Source organism: Acromyrmex echinatior, chromosome 13, assembly GCF_024713525.1.
Source record: "Acromyrmex echinatior isolate Ae372 chromosome 13, ASM2471352v2, whole genome shotgun sequence".
Taxonomy (NCBI): domain Eukaryota; kingdom Metazoa; phylum Arthropoda; class Insecta; order Hymenoptera; family Formicidae; genus Acromyrmex; species Acromyrmex echinatior.
In genome coordinates, this window is record NC_141864.1 from 3,198,282 (window position 1) to 3,226,193 (window position 27,912).

At 34.2% G+C, this 27,912-nt stretch overlaps 3 protein-coding genes and 1 long non-coding RNA gene across 4 annotated transcripts in view; 1 reads left to right on the forward strand and 3 right to left on the reverse strand.

The window, feature by feature from the left end:
- LOC105151439 (midasin) lies at positions 1–23,255 on the forward strand. Its single transcript, XM_011065143.2, has 21 exons — positions 1–156; positions 260–719; positions 843–1,078; positions 1,303–1,548; positions 1,676–2,730; positions 2,910–5,699; positions 5,841–6,321; positions 7,080–7,452; positions 7,598–7,915; positions 7,984–8,292; positions 8,471–8,695; positions 8,783–8,911; positions 9,394–9,538; positions 9,648–9,874; positions 10,636–10,847; positions 11,196–12,178; positions 12,533–13,647; positions 14,832–19,252; positions 19,438–21,861; positions 22,107–22,347; positions 22,797–23,255. The coding sequence occupies exons 2-21, from the start codon at positions 648–650 to the stop codon at positions 22,977–22,979; spliced, it is 16,185 nt and encodes a 5,394-aa protein (XP_011063445.1). The 5' UTR covers positions 1–156; positions 260–647; the 3' UTR covers positions 22,980–23,255.
- LOC147907532 (uncharacterized) lies at positions 9,894–10,759 on the reverse strand. The gene is made up of 2 exons (XR_015547060.1): positions 10,557–10,759; positions 9,894–10,378 (listed from the first exon to the last, which is right to left on the reverse strand). It is a non-coding gene; the product is annotated as an uncharacterized LOC147907532 (long non-coding RNA).
- LOC147907533 (histone-lysine N-methyltransferase SETMAR-like) lies at positions 23,219–27,774 on the reverse strand. Its single transcript, XM_087412267.1, has one exon. It carries the CDS (start codon positions 27,495–27,497, stop codon positions 26,427–26,429), a length of 1,071 nt encoding a protein of 356 aa, XP_087268393.1. The 5' UTR covers positions 27,498–27,774; the 3' UTR covers positions 23,219–26,426.
- The window catches only part of LOC105151437 (uncharacterized), a 12,233-nt gene continuing 7,539 nt past the window's right edge, over positions 23,219–27,912 (reverse strand). Inside the window, exon 13 of the mRNA XM_087412266.1 lies at positions 23,219–25,522. Coding sequence (XP_087268392.1) covers positions 25,509–25,522 — 14 coding nt within the window. The 3' untranslated portion in view covers positions 23,219–25,508. The remainder of the gene's footprint in view (positions 25,523–27,912) is intronic.

Consider the following 27,912-nt stretch of genomic DNA (forward strand, 5'->3'; position numbering starts at 1 on the left):
GTGGGCTTGTCTTGAGAGGCAGACTCGTCAATCGAGTCTCGTATCCCGACATTGTGGGAATAAGTGACTCGATTGATGAGTCAAATTCTCAAGACAAGTCCACGCTTGTCGTGTGATGTGATATAAGAGGTAATGATCGACACTTTCTCATAACTGGTAACTATGAATCTTTATTACTCGAGCTCAAATGAATATAACCGTACAGGATGAGCGCCATAATCTCTCTAATGTCTTATTTTTTCTCTGATGCTGCTTGTAGGCAACTCGCAACCTACAAAATCCCTAGGCTTTCTATACTCGCTGCGCTAGTGAGATATTGATAACGTAACGTTCCCTACAACATGCCGCACACTACTGCCCTCTGACAAAGAGGATGTAAACTACATAGCAACGTCCACTTTCCAAGACTGGAGATGATAAATCGATATTTGGTTCATGTAATTGTGTTACATGTAGCATACGATTAGAGGGCAGCATTTTGCGGTTACAGGTTTTGGGCCGTCATGTCCTCTCTCAAATTTCTCTCTGGTAATAGCTAAATCCCGGGCATGGCACATGGTCTGATTGTAACCTGTTTTGTTCGGATAAATGTGCACTACATTTTTGCAAATAAGTTTAACTTTCCTATATAAACAAAATAGTGCAAAATGTTAACTGAGAATTTGACAATTTTCTGTGAACGAGATCAAAAATATAAACAGAGACTCTTACCTTTGGAAGTAAATATGGCTATTTTTATGTTGCTTTTTCTGCAGATCTTCCTAATTATTACTTAGTAATTTTAATCTTTAGAAAATTGTATGTTTATGATAGATATAAGTTTAATAATTTATTGTTTACAGAAATTTAATAAACTTAATCCAGATACAATTTTGGAAATATTATGTGAATTTTTGATGCAACCAGAATGCACAAAAGATGTTATTGATTGTTTCCCAGAATTGTTATTAGGTCTTATTTCTGTAGCCATACCTATAGAAGACATACAATCATCAGCATTAATAGACAAGGATATTATTCACAGATTAAATTGTGTTATATTAGGAAAATTACTTGATGTTAATCAAGATTTATTAATGTATGTATATTAATATATTACAAAATATACTAATAAATATGTTATAATAATTATACTAATAAATATGTGTTGTGTTGTATAAAATTTTTATATAATAAACTTCTTACAATAATAAAAAGTTTATTATGTAAAAAGTAACTCTTAATTATTTAATTTCTAATGTTAATTATTAGTATTATGAAGAACGATTAATATATGTTGTAAAATATTTTTTTTTATTTCAGTTATGTTTTACATTACTTTGATATTAATCCAGCTCCATTTGAATTTTTTGACGATTCTCTTGATGTAATTATACCCCTAAAGAAACAAAACAGAAGAAAATTTTCGTATATCTCAGAAGTATCTGAATATGACATTGTTATCGCATGTCATAGTATTTTGCAGTCTGCTGTTAACCATTTTAAGCATAAATGGAATTGGTCTAGATTTTACAAGTATTTAACAAATGCAGATGACAGGGTGAAATGGTACGTATATTACAAGAAACTTAATAATAAAAAATTTCTTCCAAAATGTATGCAGTATATATCTTAATACATTTTTAATTATCTATATAATTGCTGGAAAATAAGGAATTTATTAATTTGATTTCAGGGTTGCCTTAAAATGTATAGCAATAGTTTTAAACATGTCTGAATCAACAAGATTATCATGCGCGCAAACACTCATCCCAAATTTTAAGAAATTTTTAATTGATTATAAAGATAAAAACACAAATACTAATATTATCTGCGCCGGCTTTAAGTCAATGGAAGACATAGTTAAAAATATTTCATCTATTGTATCCGTTGGTGACATCTTATTACCCACTCTCGGCAGGAATCAGAACACTTATAATTTAGTTCCAGTTTCTTCCACGAAAAAAAATCTGCAAAGTTTAGCCATAGCTATAGGCTCCAGAAAATGCATTTGCCTGCAAGGACCAGTTGGTTGTGGTAAAACAGCTCTGGTAGAATATTTAGCCAGAGTTACTGGACATGACACATCGAACTTTATTAAAATGCAACTAGGTGATCAGACCGACTCGAAGATGCTGCTGGGAATGTATAGATGTACCGACGTACCTGGTGAATTTGTTTGGCAACCAGGTGTTCTTACACAAGCAGTTATTGCTGGTAAATGGCTACTCTTGGAGGATGTGGATAGCACTGCCCTCGATGTGGCCAGCATCTTGAGCAATTTGATGGAAACTGGAACGCTCTGTGTACCTGGATATCGCGATACTATTTATGTCAACAGTGGATTCCAGTTGTTTGTTACGCAGCGATTAATGACATCCGTTACGGGAATTCAAAAATATGTCACAGGATCTTCAAATTTGTTGCAAAAACATTGGTTATGCCTAAACGTAGAGCCTCTGTCCACAGACGAATTAGTGACTTTAGTTCAAACTCTGTTTCCAGTATTGAATACAATTGCTATTAAAATAATAGATGTATTTTTGTTGTTTTCCGTGGGAGATCATAATAGTGAAAATAATGCATATGATGCTATACTGTCACTAAAAATTGGACGACAGACGTCAACGCGAGATTTAATAAAATGGTGTTCCAGAGCTATCATTGATTTCAATGTTTCATCATCAGATTCTCTATTGAAAATATTTCAAGATGCTCTAGATGTCTTTTGTTGTTCTATGCCTAATCAAGGTATTAGTTTCTCCCTTATGCTTCTATCTAATCATACAGTATATAAAATATGTTTTAGTCTATCTTTTATCTATCAATTGTATATACATTTATAAATATTGATAAATTATTTTATTTTCTATTTTTTAATATTTAAAAAATGTTTCCAGTTATATCATTAATCGTATTATCTTTTATAGAGCAACGATTGAATTTGGCAAAGGCGATAGCTCGTAAACTTGGCATTATAATGCTGAAGGCGGAGTACTTTTGTAATATGTATAAACCGTCCATAGACTTACTTCCTGAGTTTCTGATAGCAGGCAGAGCAAAGTTGACTCGTAAAAAAGCACAATATGCAAGAATAGATATAGAAAAAATTAATTTTTCCTTTACAAGACCTTCTGCATGTTTATTAGAGCGCATAGCTGTCTGTATCAAGCAGAAGGAGCCTGTGCTGCTGGTTGGTGAGACTGGTACTGGAAAAACAAGTTCAATTCAGTACTTAGCGAGGAGTACTGGTCATAGATTGATAGTTATAAATATGAATCAACAAAGCGAGAGCGCGGATTTATTAGGTGGTTATAAACCAGTCGATCTGAAGTTCTTAATCTCGCCTATCCGGGAGGAGTTTGAGATCCTGTTCCGTTCTTACTTCATGATCGAGTCAAATAGGAAGTTTCTTGAACATATTGCTCTGTGTCACAAGCAACAAAAGTGGAAGAATCTTATTATTTTGATGAGCCACAGTGCACATGCTGCTGTGAAGAGATTGAGAAATAAGTATGAAAAGTACCTCGAAGATAGTACATTTAGGAAAGACACCTCAAAACATTTTAGACAAGACAAAAAATCTCAAAAGAAATCCGATCAAGACGATATCCAAGCTGATTTAAATATGCTGAAGAAGTGGGAAAAGATGCTGGAGAAACTAGACAAGCTGGGAACTCAAGTGAAGAGTCAATATGCACTAGCGTTCTCCTTTATAGAAGGGAGTTTGGTCAGGGCTTTGCGAGACGGTTATTGGGTTCTTTTAGACGAGATTAATCTAGCAAATGCAGAAACATTGGAATGTCTTTCCGGTTTATTGGAAGGTTCTTCGGAGTCTTTGTCGTTACTGGAGCGCGGTGATGGAGAACCTGTGAAAAGACATCCCGATTTTACAGTGTTTGCCTGCATGAATCCAGCCACGGATGTTGGTAAAAGAGACCTACCGGTTGGTTTGAGAAACAGATTCACCGAGTTTTATGTCGACGAGTTGACTGAGCAATCGGATCTTGAATTGCTTGTAAGTTCTTACCTAGCGGAATTAAATTTGCCAGAGAAACATAAAGCGATCGTGAAGTTCTACTTAAATGTTAGGAAGGAAGCTATGAGTACATTGTTCGATGGCACAGCCCATAAACCACATTACAGTTTGAGAACACTATGTCGCGCATTGTACATTTCTGCATCAAATCCTTGTGGCAATGTTCTAAGATCCTTGTATGAATCTTTCTCTTTGAGTTTTCTGACGCAACTGGATTACAATTCTTATCCAATTGTACAAAGAATGATCGTAAAAGCTATCCTTGACAATAAGAACATTAAAGAAATTCTTGGCATTCCTATACCAAAACCGAAATGCAGCCCAGGAGAAGATTACATGTATATTGAAGGATACTGGATCCTGCAAGGCAGTTTAACGCCCGAAACACCTAACAACTACATATTGACTGATTCTGTTAGAAGAAATTTGAAAGATTTAGTAAGAGTTGTGTCAATTGGAAAAATCCCAGTTTTGTTACAAGGCGATACATCAGTAGGCAAGACCAGTTTGATTACTTATTTAGCGAAAACCACAGGACATGTTTGCGTCCGTATAAACAATCATGAGCACACAGATCTACAAGAATACGTCGGAAGTTATATCGCTGATGAAACTGGAAAATTAGTGTTCAAGGAAGGTGTCCTAGTTGATGCGATGCGCAAGGGATATTGGATTATTTTGGATGAGTTAAATCTAGCCCCGAGTGATGTTCTAGAAGCCCTGAATCGAGTTCTCGACGACAACAGGGAATTGTTCATACCTGAAACGCAACAGGTAGTGAAAGCGCACGAACATTTTATGTTATTTGCGACGCAAAATCCTCCTGGACTCTACGGTGGCCGAAAAGTTCTGTCACGAGCGTTCAGGAACCGATTTATAGAATTACACTTTGACGAGATACCGCCAAATGAATTACAGATAATACTTAATCAGAGATGCAGTATGCCAGAATCGTACTGCAAACAAGTAATTAACGTAATGACAGATCTTCAAACAAGACGTAAAAGTACGGCGGCTTTTGCTGGTAAAAAGGGATTTATAACTTTACGAGATCTATTTCGTTGGGGCGAAAGGTATAGATTAGCACCTGACATAGGCAATCAATTATATGATTGGAATCAACATCTGGCGGACGAGGGCTATCTCGTTCTCGCAGCTAAAGTCCGCAAAGTAGAAGAAGCAGACGAAATAAGACAAGTAATAAGAAAACATTTAAAAAGAGACGTGAATCCCGATAACTTGTTTACGCTAAACAACAAGACTTCACCAGTTACGAGGCACATTTTGGAGGAAATCCTGAAGAACAATTTTTCCGGTTTCAGCCACATTGTATGGACTTATCACATGCGTCGAATAGCGGTTTTGTTGAAGAAATCTTGTCAATTCAAGGAACCAGTGTTGCTGGTCGGAGAAACTGGTGGAGGCAAAACCACAGTCTGTCAATTAATCGCAGCCATCAACAGCCAAGCTATGCGTAGCGTAAATTGCCATATGCACACCGAATCGTCCGATTTTCTAGGAAATTTGCGACCTGTTCGAGATCGTGTTGAGGATGATCAGAAGCTCTTTGAATGGGTGGATGGTCCTTTGATAAATGCTATGCGTAACGGCGATCTATTTTTAGCTGACGAAATTTCGTTGGCTGATGATAGTGTTTTAGAACGATTAAATTCACTCTTAGGTACGTATAAGTAGGAAATAGATGCCAAATACAAATCATGTACATGTATTCATTTTGTACATATAATTATTAAAAAGATTTACAGGGTCGATTTATCTAATTATGAAGTGTATTTATGATATATTTAATCTTTCTGTATAGAACCGGAACGTAGTCTTTTATTGGCTGAGAAAGGAATCGAATCTTTGCACGGTGGGGAAGGGAACACCGTGATCGTGGCTGACGAGAAATTCGTATTTGTCGGGACCATGAATCCCGGTGGTGATTACGGTAAGAAGGAGCTCTCGCCGGCCTTACGAAATCGCTTCACTGAAGTATGGTGCGAAGGTTGCATGGCCAGAAGCGATCTACGTGATATAATAATACATAATCTTTGCATCGATTTGCAAACGAGAGAGTCCATCGCCAATGCAATATTGAGGTTCACTGAATGGTTACAAACCACCGAAGTGGGCAAGAAGCTTACTGTGAGCATACGAGATGTGCTTACTTGGGTGAATTTTATAAACATATCAACTGATGGCACCTTGTTATCGAAATTAACGATCGGAGAAGCATACTATCATGGTGCTTGTCTCACGTATATCGATAGTCTTGGATCTAGTTCCACAGGTTCGGAGAGGTAAGTTTTGTTAACACATAAAATTAATTTCTTTAAAATAATAAAATAATATTTGATTAAATTCTAATATTAAAATAATATATAATTAAAATAATATTACTTTTATTAAGATAATAATTTAAGTTAGTAGTTTTGTTGCTCCAAGAATAAATCCAATAAGTAAAATGTCTATGTAAGCCTTCGCGGTTGTTTTGTTAGTGCATGAATTATATATATTCATAAGATATATAAGATAAGATATAATTCAGAAATAATTGTAATATACTTATCAAACATAGTTAACGAGAAACGTTTCGACTTTGGATTTAAATCCTTTCTAATTCGAAAGGTAAGTACAAGTAGTTTATACTTGAATATATATTTTACGCATTAACAGTTGTGGAGGCTTATATTATATATAGACATATATTGGGTCATCTAAAAAGTATCCGCGGTTTTTTGTCACTAGATGTGTTGACCAACATCATCTAGTGACAAAAAACCGCGGATACTTTTTAGATGACCCAATATATCATTTATATCATGTATATAAACATTTATACTATAGACACTTTAAGTTAATTTCTAATTATAATCAAGTTCCGAGATTTTAATTTTGTACATAACTGTCTTAGTTTTAAGTAAGTAACTTAGTTTTAATATTTAATAAATCTTCTCGATTAAGAGTTAGTTTCAATATAAATATTTGTTTATTTTGACGTATATAATATATAAAAAAAAATTTCAATGCTCTCTAATCGATTCTTATTTATTTACAGTATCAGCAAATTAAAAGACTTTACAGAGGCTGCTCTCCGATTTATTAAGTCGGAGATTGAAAATACAATGAAATCTGAACTTAACATGGAAGTTCCTATTATAAATGAAAATGTCGTTGTAGATGCTTCAGACATATTTGGAATACTGCCGTTTTATATTAAAAAGGGTCCCTTTATCTTTTACGAGAATCATACATTTACATTTACAACTCCCACTGCAAAATTGAATACATTAAAGCTGCTAAGAGCATTGCAGTTAAATAAACCGATTCTTCTAGAAGGAAGCCCAGGTGTAGGAAAAACAAGTCTGGTTTCTGCACTCGCGAAAGCCACAGGGCATACTTTGCTGAGAATCAACTTAAGCGATCAAACGGTATTACAAAATGATGCATTATTTTTATCATTATTTTTCAAATATTTTTCATATTCTAAATAATAAATGTGTAACTTATTTTATCGGAAATACGACTTATTTTTTCGGAAATTAAATAACGTTGTTTCTAAATAACGTTCTACAGGATGTGTCAGATTTGTTTGGTGCCGATCTTCCCGTAGAAGGCGGAAAAGGTGGTGAATTTGCATGGCGCGATGGTCCATTTTTGCGAGCTTTGCGTGCTGGATATTGGATTCTGCTCGACGAACTAAATCTAGCCTCGCAATCGGTCCTGGAAGGTCTTAATGCATGCTTTGACCACAGAGGAGAAATATACGTTCCCGAATTAGGAAAGACATTTTCAGTCAAACCTGGTACAAGGTTGTTTGGTTGTCAAAATCCCTTGCGGCAAGGTGGAGCCAGAAGAGGTTTACCAAGATCCTTTTTAAATAGATTTACTCAGGTACATTCTGAACATGTGACAATGCTACAAAAATAATTTCTATAATCTGAAATTTATGATTCTTGCAGATTTCTGTAGCTGCATTAATAGAAGACGATTTGAAGTTTATACTCAGTGTGCAATTTCCACAACTTCCTCTAGAATTGATCAATCACATGGTGCAATTCAATAATAAATTAGCGTCAGAAGCTGGCATCATATGGGGACATACTGGTTCTCCATGGGAAATGAATCTTCGAGATATTATCCGATGGTGCGAGACGACTATCGAAGCAGCTTCTAACGAATTTCGCGACAATAAACAATATTTTAATCCAGGTGACAGTGTAGAGCTCATTTATGTTAACAGAATGAGAACTAATGAAGATCGACAAAAGGTAAGTCGCGATCATTGTTATAAAATTATATTCAAAATATCAAAAATAGCGAAAAATAACAGAGAAAAATTAGTATTGAATAGTATGGAAATCGCCTTTATGCTTATTAAAATAAAATATGTTAAATTCTAATATTTTAAAAATAGAATGCTATCCATATTTTGGATTTGTTTTGCAGGTCTATCAGATATATCAAAAAATGTTCTCATCCGAAAAATATCCTCTTCCACCTAATCAACTGCCCATGCACATTACAACAGACAAATTTGTCATCGGTGAAGTGATGTTAAACCGGAAAAATTGCAGCGAGCCCCAGGACTTTAATTTGTTAATACTTAGAGATCAGAAAAGAACTTTAAAGAGTCTCATGCAGTGCGTTAAAATGAATTGGATGTCCATACTTGTAAGTTTATTCATAAATATTGTATTCTTGAATACTTTCTATTAGAGTTCCATCTTTAGCTAATTATAATCAAATTTACTATTATAGGTTGGTACTTCAGGTAGCGGGAAAAGCAGTGTGGTTCGTTTACTTGCCGCTTTAACAGGCCAAAAACTGAGATCAATTACCGTAAATTCTGCGATGGACACGACAGAGATATTAGGTGGCTTTGAACAGGTAAGTGAAACAAATATTTAATATTAATGTTAATGCTAATATGTTTATCAGAAAGATAAACATTCATCTTTTATTATCCGAAGAGTGATCATTCTCTGCTTGTTCTCACGAGTCATAAACTAAGAAATTCAATGACTTAATATAGCAGTTTACATTGCTGCGTTCCACATAACACTCACAACGCTCGTGGAATTATTTCATCTTTGTTTATAAAATGTTTATCAAAAGGACACAATGTGTTTATTAAAAGGACAAATGATGCTTAGGAGCGTTGCAAGTGTTAAGGAACACATGCATAGCTTGTCATTGATATCTGCATTGGCAAACTATGATTTTTTGGTTCTAATAGTTTTTTCAATTTAATGACAACCTTGAATCGATAGAATTTAGCCAATTATTATCAATTAGCCATTTAATCAATAGTTATTAACAATAATTTATTATATGATGACAATTAATCATTTATTTTCTTATTATTTTAGACGGATTATAATCGGCATCTTGAACAACTATTTGAGCACGTAGCGACTTTACTTATCGAGAGTCTGCAAACAAAGATAACTATTGATAAATTGGAGCAAATTACCGAACTTCATGAACATCTGGAGCAAGTGCGACACTTATTCGGTAAGTAAAACGAGATCGCTAGAAAAGGCTTTCTTTCTAACAGCAAAGAAGAAACCTAATTTCCTGTATTGGAATAAGATCTTATCACTTGTCGTCCATTTGTCGCCAGATGAAAACGTCGCCGGTAGAACAATGGCTGTAGAAACCAAATTATTCTTACATAAAATCGAAAAATTATCGAAATTAATATCGGCGATGAAGCTTTGGGAACCATCTCGCGAATCGGAGCTACGAAATATCGAGTCGAGATTGAGGAATTTGTCGATTTTCGTCGAACAAGATAAATGCTTGAATGCTGGTGGAAAATTCGAATGGGTAGACAGTGTGTTAGTAAAGGTATTCCATCAATAACATACTTTTATAGATTTTTTTTATCAAAGGAAAGAGCTACATTTTCATTATTATCTATATTACAAAGGCATTATTATACGGTACTGTAAAGTACTATAAGTAAAGTAGTTACATATTGCTACACATGTAGGAAATATTTTGAAAAGGTTATTTTAAATTTATTTTTCATATTTTGTAATCCTCGAATTTATGTTTTTACAACACCGCATATTTTATATATATATATATATATATATATATATATAGAGCGCTAACGATAAAGTTGCGCTACTTTAAATTTTACTTCAAACTTTTATTAATATTAGTCTTGACACAAATAATGTAAATATTGCATAAGTTTTAATAGAGTAAAAAATTGCTGTTTCTGAAATTTTCCCAATGTGTTTATCTTTATTTCATTATTTATATATATCGATTTTAGAAACTTTCATTATTTAATATGTCCACTTTATGCTGCCATTTTTCTTCACTATTATATTAGATGTCAAGCTAAAATAAAACGTAAATATTTATGTGATTATCCTGCAATTTGGCAATATACTAAAATATTTTAAATAAATTATATAACATTTTATATATAGCATTATTAATTACAATTTTCATCTGCATTCAGTAAAGCTATATTACCATTTTGATAAACAGATAAATTAATATTATAAAATCTTACTTTTCAATCAGCAAAGCCATTAAATGAAGATGTAACTTCATTTTATTCAAAGCAATATAATAACAGAGTCATCTTTTAGTGCTTACAAGATGGTACTTGGCTACTCATCGATCAAGTTAATTTATGTAGCCCCGCTGTATTAGACAGACTTAATGGATTGTTAGAGCCAAATGGTGTTCTCAGTATTGGTGAACGAGGCATTGACAGCAATGGTAATGTTGTTACTATTAAGCCGCATGAAAATTTCCGCCTATTTCTAACCATGAATCCCCGATACGGCGAAATTTCCAGGTAACTTATCTCTCGATATCTGTAAGTCAATAATTTAATTATATGATCTTATTATAATCAATCATGCGTAAAAAATTAAATTATTACTTTATTCCAAAAATGTTATATTGATCATATTCTTCTATATTCCTAACGCAAATATATTTATCTAACACAGATGAAATAAAAAAAATTTTGCAAAATAGCAACTTTATATTGCAATAGAATATTTAAAAAAATATGCGACATGTACACTCAATATACAATCAAAAAGATTTAAAATCATTTTATGAATTCCGGAGAAATTGTATTAATTATATCGTAATAACATAATTTACCATTATCGCATAATACAAATCATGATTTTAGAGCCATGCGTAACAGAGGTGTCGAGATTTATATGCTCAGCTCGAAGGAGAACGTCGACAAGAATGTAATCGATTTCAACTCACTGTTGTTTAACACCGGTATTATAAAATCTGCGCATCGGGATACATTACTAGAGATCTACGACAGAATGTCGGAAGAGATTGCCTGGGATCAATTCAATGTGGTTGATTTGTTGCACACTGCGTTTTTGGTGAAGCAACGATTGCTACGTGGATTCTCTGCAGAGCAATCGATCAAGAACGCGTGCATTGATGTCTATATAAAACCTAGACCGAGAGATCCGCGATTCAGAGAACATCTGACTTCTCTGATCGATGAAACTGTTGAGCGACGTGTCACGTGTGATGAAGAAATCTCGGTGATCGATTTGAATGCCGCCACATGGAGTGTGAGAAATTTGCAAGATAATTCAAGACTCGTTATAATTAGACAACAAAGCTTATTGTTAAACGCCGCTGTTAAGATATACGAATCCTCTCTAAAATCTGATTCAGGAAATATCGGAGGAAATATTATAACGAAGTTATTGAACGACTTTTGTGGTCTTGAAAAGGATGAAAAGTTTACATTTGACATTGCTGATATATTGCCATATCTTCTCTTGAATTTCTACGAACAATCCTCGCGAGACGACGCGCCACTCAGAAAGGAATTTATTTCAAAAATGCTGCGAGGAAAAGCGATATTTAATGATCTTGAGCATAAGAGTGCGTTAATGGCGGAAGTAATCGCACTATATTGTTCCGAATCGGCAAATGCAAGAAGTTCATTACCTTGGGATTTGTGGCAGCTCGTTGGAAGAGTAACAAGCGATAACGACGATAATACTTGCAGAGACACGAACAAATTATTATTATTGTTATATGCGTACAGTATCATTCTAAAAAAAGATATGTCGCCAAAGAAAATGGAGAATAAAGACTTGATATCCATAAAACTGTACTCTAGCGTTGTAAATGATGGTAAATATTCTAGATTAAATTGTAATGAATGAATTAATATCTAATAAGTAATATGTAACTTAATTTTATATCAACGTATCTTGAAGTGAAGAATATAACAGTCATTTTTTAAGGAAATGAAGTTGCAAAATTAAGTCAAATCATAAATATAATACAATGTTTCATTTCTAAACTGCTACAGTAAAATGGATCTTATTCAGTATATAAAACAATTTACTTTATAAATAAAAATTTATGCTTTTAATTTGTAAGAGTATCTGTTCAATTTATTATTTATTTACTTTTAGTTGTCATTTTTCAAAGTACGATTTTTATTGGATAGACTATTATATTAACAGAATTTTTCACTTACAGGTAAACTATTTTCACAATTAAAAAACCAACCGCTCATAACGTACTTTGTACAGTTCCTTGAACAAACGAGGTCTTGCATTAATGCGATTTTACAAGATATAAATATAAATATCAAAGAATACATTGATTTAAGAAAAGAATTGAAATGGTTCACGAGATTCGAGAGATTAGGCGAATTTACACTTATAGATAAAACGGAAAAGTCTAAGGATGTATTTACGAATTTGGATCGGATTTCTGTGTTGCTAAGAGTACATTATAAATGGCTATTGAAGTTCCTATGTAACCTAAAATCCTTGAGCAACGGAACTATGAGCGAAATCGAACAGTTACAGGATATCGTGGACCATATAAACAACCAGTTGGAATCTGTATACGATCCTATTAAAAAGATATCCAAGAAAATCAAGAAATATTTGACACTTCCATCGCCTCATCCCACGGAAATCAGTATGGAAGTGCAATCGAAGCTGATGAAAATAACGAAAGATTTGGATATGAGGGATGAAGGAGGTAGTACCCTGAAACAAGAACTGAAGATTATATCCGTGCAGTTGAAGGATGCACTAGCGATGAGACAACAAATGATCTCTTTATGGAGCGACGTTTACTCCAAAAAATCGATCGACGAAACGACATTGCGGATCGTTCACGAGGTAGAGCGATTCTGCGACAAGAGTCACATTCGTCTACGAGTTCCTGCGGAAGTCGAGGATATTCTGAACAGAGTACACTCTCTTCCAAAGAGGGAAATAATGCAGTTGAATGCGAGGATACGTTTGTGGCCGATTTATGAATACGTGTTTCTGTCGCTCGCTTGTACTTTGCAGGGAAAGATGTGTCGGGAGGTAATGATTTCCGATATCACTTTGACGGAATGCCTTGCGAAATTTACGAATGTAGTCAGTATACCAAGTGATCTAATGGGTTTGCTGAGCGCAATGGCTGGAATCGAGCGAGGATCAGAGCTCTTGTTGCTGCCGGAACTGTTCTGCTGCCTCGCACAATTCGTTCAGCGATCTCATGCTTTTAAGGATACGAGCCGACTTTTGCACTGGCGCGGTATAACAGAAGAAGATATAGAGAAATCAATAACTTCCTATGTTGAATCCAAGGTTTGTGTTTTAGTCTTATAATAAATGAGAAATTTTGAAAAATGTTTCGAGAGATAATTAAAATGTTGAAGAATAAAATTCAATGAAGTATATCTATGTTATATAAAATAATTATATATTAATTATGTTTTAAATATTCTCTAATAATTAACAATTCGAGTCTATGACTGCTAAAAATTAAACAATAATTTCTATACAGGATGTCCCATTTTAATTGACCTCAAATATCTCTCTCTTGAACAGCATTTTAGAAAAAAAATGTTTTAGACAAAAGTTTGTAATTTCAAGGGGAATATAAGATAGTAATTGGTTTGACCTTGGGTGGCCTTGTCAAGATCAGGATAAGGATAATTTAAATTTTTTTTATTGAATCTTTCATTTTTCAATACGTATTTTTGTAATACACTTCAAAGAGCTTTCCAAAACACTATAATAAAACATTTTTTATGAAGTACTTTTTAAATTATAAGGCTTGAAAATTACTGTATCGCCGGCATTAGTATTACTGAAAATGCCCAAACAAAATGGCTAAAACCTTTTATTCAGTGTCATGACCTTGATAACGTTTGTTAAAGATCAAGACCACTGGAGATTGTTTCTTTTATTTTCATTTTTGCACTAAAAATTCATTTTTAAAAACTGAAAACGAAGGACCTCTAGTGATCTTGATCTTAACAAATATTATCAAAATCATGACATTGAACATTCAAAAGATCTTAGCCATCGTTTGAGCACCTTGAGTAATACTTATGCCAGCGATACTGTAATTTTCAAGCCTTATAATTCAAAAAGTACTTCATAAAAAAATAATTTATTATAGTGTTTTGAAAAGTTTTTGAGGTATGCTACAAGAACACGTAGTGAAAAATGAATGTATCATTTTAAAAACTTCGGTCACATTGACCTAGTCTTGAAAAGGTTACCTAATCAATGGTACTATCTTAGTCCTTGAAGTTACAAACTTTTGTCTAAAGCATTTTTCCCTAAAATGCACTTGTTCAAGAGATATTTAAAGTGGTCAATTAAAATGGGACACCTTGTATTAGATTTTTATATATATTATATAGAGAGAAATTACTAATATTTAATTTTTAACACTCAAATTTTCTCGTTTAAAAATATATCACGTTATAATTTATTTATATTATGTATTTATATTATTTATATTATTTATATATTTGTAGATAGAATGCCATGTCGGTGGACCGGTTCTCTTGAATCTAGTATTGCAACTAATGTTAAACAAAACCAACCAAGAGAAAGAAAAAAATGTTCTTTCCGCGATTGCACTCGGAACATATACGGCGCAAGTGAATCAGTTACAGTTATTAAATGAGATTTTGTGGAGAAATAGTATCTCGTTAACAAATAAACGATGCAATTCAAACAATAACGATTTGGCAACATTAAAATTTTACTTGCATTTATATTCATCCACAATTCATAAAATGAATATGGAGCACGACATAAAAAAACAAGAGAATTGCGCAGACGATATCAAATCTAGCGACTATTTCAAGTCGGTCGAAGAATTGCATGAAGCATATAACGAGATAAATATCATCAATGATGAGAATGAAGAAGGAAGTTTTTCTAAAACGCTTCAACGAGGGAAAGGTTGGATGATACTTGGTTATGTACAATTAATGCTTTTTGGAAATTTAGATCTTATCGATCCCGTACATAAAGTGGAACTGAAGCTACAGTACCTAGAAGAAGACATCGACGATTTTAGAAAAACGATATACGTTACAATGTTGCAAGATCGTATTCTGGGAATATCAGCGGCAAATGAGCATCCGAGATTTACAGAGATGAGAAACTGCGACAAGCGCTTGCTGAAGACGAGAGATGATCTCAACTGTTTGAGAGCATTTAGGCCAGCGTCTGTCAACTTCGCCTCGCTCAGCAAGGATAGCGCTGATTTCAGGAACAGAGTAGGTTCTTACACGTTAGTGAAAAAGCACATTAACAATCTGTATATGATCGCAGATAAAATCAGTCGAGATTGTGAATCAACCGATCTGACAATTGCAGAGACCATTTCGCGAGAAGCGGAAATCTGGGGCTTATCAGTGCAACGATTCGCCGAGCAGATCAGAACAAAATACCTGTCGGCTTATCCAGATGTAATTCTTCCGTTGTTGACGGCGCTGGCTCAGTTAAATCATGGCGTTTTCATACTGATTAACGAGATCCGACGGCTAATATCTTTGCGTAAAAATGGAGAAGCTGATCTCGAATCTTTGATATATAACTTGATTCGATTCCCAACAATTGGCCTGCAGCAAGAGAATCTTTTGAATCTGAGTGATTTATGCGTTTCCACAAACATGAGGAGTCTAATTGGCAAGAGTTCATGCTCTACGGACACGTTTGTCAGGATGCAAGAGCAATTCCGAATATTCAAGTCGGGTTTATATGAATTGCACAATCACGTGATTCTTAACAAAGGTCTGACTAAGCCACTATGGCGAGACATGAACGAACTATTACAGCAAATAGTTCTGATCTGGAAACAACAACAACTGGAGGAAGAGAAACGAGCCGCAGAGAGAGACAGTTTATACAAAAATAAAATTGAGAGTCACAACGACACATTGACGGAAGAAGAAGAGCTTGCTCTGGAAGTTCGCAAGCTATTTCCATCATATCATGAAAAGGACTTTAACGATATAGAAGACGAGTCGCAACCTTCCCTCAACGAGAAGAGTATATCAACCCCATTGGACGAAACGGAATCAAATTTCAGCGGTCTTGTCACCAAGGATGACATCAGAGAGATCCAACAGATCCACTCGAATATCGTCATGTCCTTCATTGCGACCAAGTGGATATGCAACAGTTCTGCTTTGACAAGTTCAACGAATTACATTGGGTCCCTGATTCAAAGATACAACACGGTATACGGGATGCTCGATAACATACTGCCGAGTTTGAGCGAAGGACTCGCAGTCAAATTATACAACAGCTTGAACTTTTTGGTTACTTTGGGGCTGCAAGCGACCCAAGAGAAAAGCGCAGATCGAACTTCACGAGAAAACACATGGTCCGAAGGACGAATGAGAGCGTACGATTTCTACAAGGATTGCAATATTGAGGAAGTGAAGCAGTGCCTACCGTTGTGCGAAAATATCCTAAATCATGTTGATAATCTGCTAAAGGAATGGCCAGAACATCCCACTCTGAAATCGATACGATGTATAATAGAAAAGATTTATACATTTTCGGTCACTTCACCTATTTCTAGATTTTTAACAGGTTTGGAGTTGTTGCTTGTCAAGATGCATCAATGGGAGGAGAACGCACATAGTGGCGTCAGCATGATGGACCATGTGTTAAAGTTAACGCAACAGATAATATATTGGAGAAAGCTGGAGTTGTCTTGCTGGAAGGGTTGTCTCGATGCAACATACGAGAATCTCAGATCGGATACGTCCAAATGGTGGTTCTTCTTGTATGCATTGATTGAGAGTTACGTTACGAGATCTGAAAAGGATAATGTTCAGGAAACAAACGATGAGCCTATCACCAAGCAAAAGTTCATAGAATCGCTAGAACATTTCATGAACCAGTCGTCCCTTGTTGAATTCGAATCGCGCTTAGATCTTCTCTTGACGTTCCACTGTCATGTATATTATTTTGACGACAGTAATAACAAGAATGAACTTTTGGCCATATTGTGGAACGTGCACAATTATTACAAACAGTTCATAGACGATGTGAACACAAGAATCGCCCTTTTAAAAGCGCCCATTGAGAAGAAGTTGAAGGACTTTGTTAAAATTGCGCGATGGAACGACATTAGCTATTGGGCTGTGAAGGAAACAGTTGAGAAAACGCATCGAACTCTGCATAAATTGGTAAAGGAGTTCCAGAATGCCCTAAAGCAGGCCGTGTCTTCTTGCTTGACTGTTAAATCGGCATCTTACAGTACAGAGATGAACAAAGGCATCTGGGATGATGAGGAACATCATAAGCACATAACGAGACCTGAAGATTTTATCGTAACAAAATCTTCGCAGTCTGTAGACGTGAAAGTACAATTTACAAGCGAACTTATTACGTTACTAACAAAGGCTAGAAAGGTTCCTTATCTATGCAAGGAAATAATCCTGGTAAATTCTTATCCGAATGTACGAAAAGAATTCGAAAATTTTATTGAAAACTACATGGAGCAGAGTGTACGTCTTCGAGAAATAAACATCGATAGAAGTCTACCGAAGAATAAGCAGAAGTCTCAGGCGAAGAGTATCTTGCAACAGAAGAAAATGACACTCGCCAATTACTTCAAGGAGCTGACCCAAATGGGCATATCTTATCGCACTGGTATATTGACATTGAAGAATAATGCGGATAAAGTAATAGATTTTACAGTATCACCTTTGGATCTTTCCACAATTGGTCAATATTTTAAACTGAAGAAAGCCGACCAGAATATGCTGACGCAGTGGAAAGGCTGCGAGAAATATTATTATAAGTCTCTCATCAGATTAAATGCTCTCAATGCAATGCTCAGCACAAATCAGACCGACTTAGGATTGCAGAATATAGAACGTTGCCGAGGATATTCCGCGCACTTGATGTTGATAGCCCACATGCAGAAGATGACAATCGTTCAATCATTCGATCGTTTCTCGTCACTTCGCGCACAGATTTTTAATTTGTCCGAAACACGCGAGCAAGATTTAAATATGCTAAGACAGAACAGAAGCGATTCGACGAATAACGACTCGTTCATGAAACGCGTAGAGAGCCTGAAGACATTGCTGATTACGTTAGAAGTTGGATTTGAACAACTGCTGCTGTTTCTGCAATGCTGTCCCCTGGAATCATCGAGTGATCCCAACAGAGCCAAACTTACGTTGGACGCAAATGCGCTTCCTATAATTGCCGCCTCTCAAAATGACGAGATTTGGAAGAATGCAAACGCTATGTTGAAGGATAGCTTAAGTTCAGTAAAAGCTACTGCAAAACGTTTTCACATATTATTTATGCCATTTGAAGTCTTATCGGTAGATCATTTTGGACATTCTACTCATATTTCATTTACAAGTTCAAAGCACTTTGAATTCTTGGAGCAATGCTGTACTACAATCAAAGACTTAAGAGCGCGATTTAAGAATATAAAACTATTATTTAAGAATTTGGATGTTGTGCATCCTATTTGGGAAAATATAGCGTTTTTAGATACGAAGATGGAATGCTTCCTTCAGGACGATGGCATGCTATTCGAAAAATTGCGAACATTCGCAGATATTGAAAATGGAGAGAAATTGAAAAAAGAAAATCACACTATCGAACGATATGAATCAGATTTAAAACATTTAATAAATATAATATTGCTTGTAATACAGAAGAAATTTAAAGATATCAAGGAAGATATGAATAATGATATGCATATGAATAAAAAACCAAGTGAAGAGAATAATATCAACATAGAAAAAGAAGCAGAAGAAAAATTGAAACTTGTAAAACTTGTTGAATTGCTCGAACGGGATATAAAGAATGAATTAAAGTTGGCTGATATATACAATTTATTTTCCAATCTTTTGCTACTAATACGTGAATTCGACGATCCGCAATCAGCAAATCATTGTATCAGGTAACAATAATTATATTTAATATTGACAATGTTTATTTTTTTGACAGAATCATTCAATACTTTATTAAAAAGAAACATATTATTTTTCTGTACCTATGAATAAAAATATTAATAAAATTTTGCTAACATGAAATAGAAGCTACAAATTTCATAAAATTAATAATATCTTTTATTATTTTTTTTAGGTTGCTCCTAAAGTGTTTACCTCTGTTGGAACAATATATTTTGTTCGTTCAATTTTATTTAAACGAACAAGTAGCGTCATTCCGTATTACGTGTAAAATATTGTACCTGCAATTAAACGTATTCTTAGATTTGGCTGCAAATGGGTTCTGCGTGCCAAAAGATTTAGATCTCGAGGAAAGCGAAATGAACGAATCAGAAGAAAAGACAGAAAAAGGCGGAATGGGTTTAGCCGAAGGTGAAGGAACGAAAGACGTTTCCGATAGAATAGAATCCGAAGATCAACTTGAGGATGCAAAACCTGCGGATCAAGAACGAGAGAAACAAGATGATAAAACTTGTAAGGAAGAGGAGAAAGGAATCGACATGTCTGAGGATTTCGATAGCAAGCTTCAAGATATGGAAAAAAATGACAATGATGAAGAGCAGAGTAACGATGACGAAGAAAATGATTTGGATAAAGAAATGGGAGAAACTGAAGAAGGTGCTGAGCAGCTTGATAAAGAAATCTGGGGCGACGATCAAGAAGAATCCGAAGAGGACAATCAGTCGGAAAACGAGAATGAAGAGGAAGGTACAGGCGAACAAATCGGTGAAAAAGAAATGAGTGCAAGGGATGATAACGGTAAGAGAAAACAAGATGACGATGATACAGATCATGATGAAAATCGGCAAGAGGAAAATAAAAAGGAGATTAATGAATTGAATGAACCAGAAGTAGATGAAGATCATATTAATCCTTATCACGGCAAATTTCAACCTCAACCAGAACCCGAACCGCTTGACTTACCAGAAGACATGAATTTGGATGAAAACGGTAAGGAAGACAACGGTGGCGAGGATGAGAATCCATTTGATATCGATGAGATGAAAAAACCGCCATTAGAAAAACAAGATATAGAACTCGAGAAGGAATCTGAAGAGACTAAAGAAAATGATCCTGAGGAGAATTCTAGTGAGGACGAGGACGACAACAGTACCGATAAGGAAAATCAGACACATAAAATGGAAGAGCTTGAAACTAATAAGAAAACTGAAGAAAAAAGTGATGAGAATGCAGAGAACAAAGACGAGGAGCAGAATCAAGATAAAAAAGTGGAGGAAGAACAACTACAAGAAAAGGCAGCACCGAGCGCAAATGATGCGAGCAAAGAAATGGATGCTGCACAACAAATTGAAGAAACGACGGAAGGTTCACATGATACAGTAGCGCAACAATCGGATACGAAAGATCAACAGGAAACTTCATCTGAGAATACTCAAGAGGACAATATTGATAAAGGCACAGGCCAGTCACAATCGGCACAACAGGAGAGCGGACATTCAGGATCATCTAAGCAGGAAACTGTTTCGGCACCACAAAATAACACTATGACAAAACCAGTCGAGAAGAGGAAGAATTTGGGTGAGAGTAACGAAGATCGCAGTCTGTTGGACAGATTTGAGTCGACGCTAAAGAAATTAAAAACGACCTACACGCAAGACGAAATATCGGTGGATGAAAAAGATGATACAAGCAATGCTGATAGCAATAAGGCTGAAATGGCTCAACACATTAAGGATTCCGAGAAATTCGATGATTACACGCTCGACGCCGCAACGGAAGATCAGGTCAAACAACAAGCTTCTAATATGGATAAAAATGAGGAAGAGAAAAAGGACGATATTATGGACATAGAAATGCATGAAGATGAGGAAAACGATGTGACGCATGATAAAATAAATGAGCACAAACCCGAAAAGGTCTCTGAAATTGCAGATAACCAATCCAAAAAGGATTCCGATGGTAAAAGAAACATGGAGAACAATCAAATAGAGACAACGGTCGAATTAGAAGGAGAAACAGCAGAGACGATGAAAGTGGAGAGAGGAAACGAATCTACATTTCATACGATGGAATGGAATATCGAAGAAAATGATCTTAGCTCTGATTATGTAGAAAGAAAGCGATTCGAAATGGAAAGAATGTTGGACGAATGGACGCAAGTGCCTTCCACAGAGGAAGCTACAGCTGCATGGAATTGTTTGTGTTCAGTTACAGATGCAGCTGCTAGGGATTTATCCGAAAAATTAAGATTGGTATTGGAGCCCACGCAAGCATCGAGACTGAAGGGTGATTATAAGACGGGCAAACGCATCAATATGCGAAAAATCATTCCTTATATAGCTAGTCAATTTCGCAAAGATAAAATCTGGCTCAGACGCACGAAACCCTCGAAACGTGACTATCAGATCGTCCTCGCATTAGACGATTCTAGCAGCATGGCAGATAATCATTCGAAAGAATTGGCGTTCGAATCCTTGTCACTGATTAGTAAGGCTATGACATACCTTGAAGTGGGACAACTTAGTGTCATAAGCTTCGGAGAGCAAGTAAAAGTATTGCATCCTTTAGGAGAAGCTTTCACAGAACAAAGTGGATCTAGGTATTTTTATATAATTCCTATAAACTTTTAATATTAAATTAAATAAAAGTTGAACATATACGGCTCCGAAAATAAAATTAGATGAATATTAATCTTAGTTATAATATTAATCTTAGTTTAACTCATTTAAACTTGTCAGTTATAACTGTTTAATCTTGTTTTACTTAGGATACTCCTATTTGATTTTATTCAATAATATAATTGGAATTTTACATTTTACTTAAGATTTTTTTTTCTATTTACAGGCTAATACAAGAAATGAGGTTTGATCAAAGAAAGACAATGATTGGACAATTAGTCGATTTTACAGTAGATATGTTTGAGAGTCAATGTGCTTCATCCGACAATGCTAAACTGTTGGTAGTATTATCGGATGGTAGAGGAATATTTTCAGAAGGAAAAGAAAAAGTGAATTGTGCTGTCAGGAGAGCCAGACTTGTAGATATTTTTCTAGTGTTTATAATAGTCGACAATCCAATTAATAAGGTAATTTTTAATCATATTTAAAAATGATGAAAATGGTTATTACATCTTCGGATGAATTATGTGATAATTTATCTAATTGATAAACAAGAGTAAAAGTGTAAGACCCAATTGCACCAACATTACTTTGACTTTAAACGAGGCTTAAAACTCACTTTCTCTCTTTAAAGTTGAGAGAAGGAGAGCGGGAATTTTAAGTCCCGCTTAAAGTCAAAGTAATATTGGTGCAATTAAGTAAAGTTGGTGCAACCGTGCCTAAGAGCATAAGAGAATTAAAGTCAAATTAAAGTTTATCAAAAGATGAAACAATCCAACGTAAAAGAATGAACTAAAGTTTATCTTGGAATGATCCAGTCTAAGTTAATAATTACCGCGATAATAATAGTTCTGTCTAAATATTATTAAAAATATGTTTAAAAAACTATTATTAATAACCTATTAATTTTTTTCAGGATTCAATATTGGATATCCGTATGCCTATGTTTGAAAAAGGAAAATTATTAGGAATTCGATCGTATATGGATAATTTCCCATTTCCTTTCTATATGATTCTTAGAGACATAAACACATTACCGGGTGTTCTGAGCGATGCTTTACGCCAATGGTTTGAAGTAGTCGGAAAAATTGATACTTAAGAGAGCTATAATAATTTCAAATATTCAGACTTAAGAAATTAGTATAAGTCATAAAAGTTGAGTTTAGATATATAAAACTAATTAGGAATATAAATAAATATATATAAGTATATATGTATATATGTAAGATACGCCTTTTATGTTAGAGTGTCTATGCATATGTATATGTGTATTATTATATGATATCACAAGCTTTTATATATATTTTTAAATGAAATTATGTCAAAAATATAAATACGTTTTAGTAATAAAAAAATTCTTTAGTGAATTACAAAATCTTCTGATATTTAAATAAAAATTAATTTTGCACAACTAAGGTCTCTTTCATTAATTTCAGATTAAATTAACGATTATAAACAGAAGTGCCAATAGCAGTTTAATTTATCACAACATCTCTTTTTTCCTTTTCTGAAACAAATTGTATTTAGCTCTCACGTTGGCAATCATGATGAGTTAGCTAATCATCGATTAGCTTTAATCGAAATTGGAGAAAGAGACTAATAGCGAATGCAGTCACTTGCATTACACTAGATAATTAGGCGGTTCGGGTTTTTACTACATGCACGACGGTAAAGTAACAAATACAGCGATATAGCAGAAGATGGACACATAATTAATCTTGCATACTAAAAGTTATTATAAAATTAGTAAAAGTTAAATATAAAAGCATATAAATATTTTAAACGATTAAACAATTAATGTTATTATCGCGTTATTTAACGAAATATTCACATATTATTTCATTGTCAAAGATGTATTATACTACTGCATTTAAGTACTTTATATAAAGCGCTTTTAATGAACGCTAATCCAGTATATAATGAGAAATTAAATCATATACAATATTATGGACCGAATTCACTATAAGTTACATAAGCTGTGTTTTAAAATTTACTGTCAGTACTGAAAAATCTCTAGTTTACTATAGACTAGTTGACTTTCTTCAATACTAGCGATAAATCTTGGAACAGCTCAATAATATGATTAAGATGGATAATTAAGTTAATATTAAATTTGTTGTCTTCTGTTCATCTTCTGCATTAAATCTAACTTATTTAATCATAGTCTCTCGGAATAGTACATCGATTTTTATTTAATTCTCTAGTAATCTTAAAAAAAATTAGTTTTCACCGTTTTTGCCATGATTTTTGTTAAAAAAAAAGTGACACAAAAAGTCAATGTGTTGTACTATCGATATATATCGCGTGCACAAGGAGAGATATATCGGCCTAGTCTTTCTAGCAGATAGAAATACTATACTTGTCAGTGTTTAATGCGACATACATTTCTATCATCAATTTTTGAATGTAACTAATTTGCAAATCCTGAATTTAATTTTAAAACAAACGCTGCAAATTTACATTTATTCCTAGAGGGTTAAATTAATGAATTTTTTAAATATAGAAATTCATCATAAGATAATTACAAAAATGATCCAATAATTAAGACAAGAGCCAAATTATTAATGTACTGAATTAATAATCATATACAAGTTATTTTAATATAATAGTTGTTTGTTATTTTATAATAGTACATATATAACTAACAGTCTCCAGATAACACAAAGTCCAAAATTGAGACATAATCATCTAAAAATATTTAAAAACTCTTTCACAAGCACTTAGGCTAGTTCTCCATAGTTCTGTTCCTAATTTCAAGACTGTCTCAAATAATGTCTTAATATGCAAATACGGCTCTTAGCCGGAATTCATAGTCAGTTCTTGTACTCAAAACTGTCTTAAGTTCAATCTTGAGAGGTTCTGAACCAATCAGAAAGCTGCATTAGCATCTTAAAACATTACTTAAAAAAATATAAAAAAGTTCATCAAAGGCTACATCGGCTGTTCCAATGCACAGAAAACTCTATTTTTGTGTGAATGTAACAAAACGAATAAAATAAAAATTTCGACTCTTCAATTTAGGTCCTTATCAATATAGAATATAAATCTAAATTACATAAATAACGCAAATTCCAAGATGGTGATTCCTGACAATTTAGCATTCTTCTTTACACAAATGCCAAATTAGTTATGTAATGAATAGTCAAATGATTATCAAAAATATTAACTTATACAATAATAATATAAAAACTTACATAAAGTAAAATCGGAGTCATATATTGCGTCAAAAAGTAGAATCACATCGCTCATCAAATTGTCAGATCTGCTATATAATCATTCAAAAGAAAAACGAAAATCGAAACAATTAGAGAATTATTGAAATCATTTATCTGAATTTTAATTTTGTTAATTTCATTTATTTTATTCGTTTTGTTACATTCACGAAAATAAAGGATTTTCTATGCATTCGAACAGCCGATATAGACTGATGGCTTTTTTATATTTTTCACTGATAGATTATTTCGAGTCTCATTTTATATATTTGGCATTTGAAATAAAATTTAAGTAAGAACTATACTTACTTGTCTATAAGAACTACATCTTGAAATAAGAATCGATTATGAATACCAGCTGATTGATTTATGATATCTCAAGTATTAGCTTAAGATCATCTCGAAGCTAGCAACATCTATAGATTCCGTCCTTAAAATGTTAAGTACCAAATGTTATTAGACGCTGGATTTTTAGCGCACACGCATCGAATGTTTCAATAATATATATGAATAATTATCTATGATGCGATCTTTACATGATCAATAATGCATCGGCTACAATACACGAAGTAAAAAGTAAGAGTAAGAAATTGACCAATCATAATCGAATGTGAAAAAAATAATCGACTGTGATTGGTTAATTTCTTACTCTTAGGCTCAGTTTCATAATTCATGGTTAACTTTTAACCGAGGTTTAATTTATTTTAAATTAAGGCTCCTGAGTAAAGTGATAAAAGGCATATGTAAGTGAAAATAAGCTACGCATGTGCATTGAATAAAAGCATTTCATGTGCCTTTTATCACTTTTTACGATTATTTACTGTGAAAGGATAAGCATAGTTTTCGTTCATTTTTACAAATTTTAAAGCAATCTCATCATTTTGTTTTATCCAAATTGTCTTTATTCATAATAAATAGCACGTAATAAAAATTAACATGTCATTTTTCGCTTCTTACGTCAATATTCAATATGGCTATGATAACTACTCAGGAGTCTTAAACCTCGGTTAAGAGTTGTGAAACTAGGCCTTAGGGTCACTTTACGAAACGCCGATTAGCTTAGTCGACTGATTAGTCCAAGTGATTAGTTGGAACTGGCCAATTGCATTTATTATTTCGTTTGATGGCAAATGCGATTTGGCCAATTCCATGAACTAATCGGCAGATTTAGCTAAACTTTAGCTTTACTTTCGTAAAGTGACCTTTATTCTTACTCCGTACATTGTATAGACGACGCATAATACTGATTAGTAATATTGAATGTAATACTATAATAGTATACTAGCTTGATCAAAAAGTTTCCGGAATTCATTCAGAAAATTCAAAATACAAGTTTATTCATCAAAAGTGATATTGTCCCCTTCAAAGTACTCTCCAGCGACTGCAACACACTTATGCCGGCGCTTGATCCAGCTCTCGAAACATTTCTGGAACTCTATTATTGGTATAGCCATCAGAGCCGTCTTCAATTTTTCCATTACCTCCTTTCGGCTGTTAAAACGCGTTCCCCGCAGTGGTTTTTTGACTCGATCGAACAGAAAAAAATCGCAGGGAGCCATATCGGGTGAATTCGATGGCTGTTGGATGGTATTCGTTTTGTTCTTGACCAAAAATTCACAGATAATGGCACTGTGCGACGGTGCGTTATCATGGTGCAAAATCCACGAGTTGTTTACCCACAAATCCTTTCTTTTTTGGCGAATTGCTTCACGCAAACGTCTCATAACGCCCAAATAATACTCCTTATTAACTGTCTGACCTTCTGACAAAAATTCGTGATGTACAATACCGTTGTAATCCATGAAAACCGTGAGCATCGCTTTCTTTTTCGACTGAAAACGACGTGGTTTTTTTGGTCTTGGCTCATTTGGAGCTCTCCATTCACTCGCCTGATGTCTGGATTGCGTGTCGTACTCATAAACCCACGTCTCGTCTCCAGTAATGATGCGTTTGATGAATATTGGGTCGGATTCAGTCTTGGAAATCATGTCTTTGGCGATGTCAACGTGGTCCCTTTTTTGCATGAAATTCAGTTCCTTCGGGACCAACTTTGCAGCAACACGGCGCAAACCCAAATCATTAACTACAATGTCCTGAACGGATCCATAAGCAATGTTTAAGTCCTCTGCCAGCTCTCTGATAGTTAATTTGCGGTTATTGGCCAACATTTCTCTCACTTTATTGATGTTTTCGTCGGTTTTCGATGTCGACGGCCTGCCATTGCGTTCGTTATCCTCGACGGATTCACGACCACTTCTGAAGCGTTCATGCCACTCGTAAACGGTTGTTTTCTTTAGAACATCACTGCCGAAACAGTTTCCCAACATTTCCAAGGTTTTCGCACCATTGAATCCATTTTTAACGCAAAATTTAATACAAACTCGTTGTTGCAAATTCAACTCCATTTTTAAAACTGTAAAAAATCGAAAACACGCGCAGAGGTAGATGTACTCAAGACGGCTTAATTTTTACAAATGTCAAGCTATGGCGATAAAATTTGATGGAAATGTCAATGATAGATGTGGCAACCTAGCCAAAAAAAAGAACTCAAATCAGCTGATTCAGAGCATCACCTGGTGGTCTCTTCCGGAAAGTTTTTGATCAAGCTGGTATATCAATATTTTTCAACCTTACATTATCAGTATTACTGATAATATTATATTATATTTCAGCACAGTTTTATAAGTATTATGTTTATAAATTAATCTATTTTTTTTCTGGACCGAACCCATCAAGACTCAGAACGCGTTTATATCTTAATAGAAAAATGGAATGCAAAAAAATAGCAGCTAATCAAAACTCGCGCTGATAATTGATAAT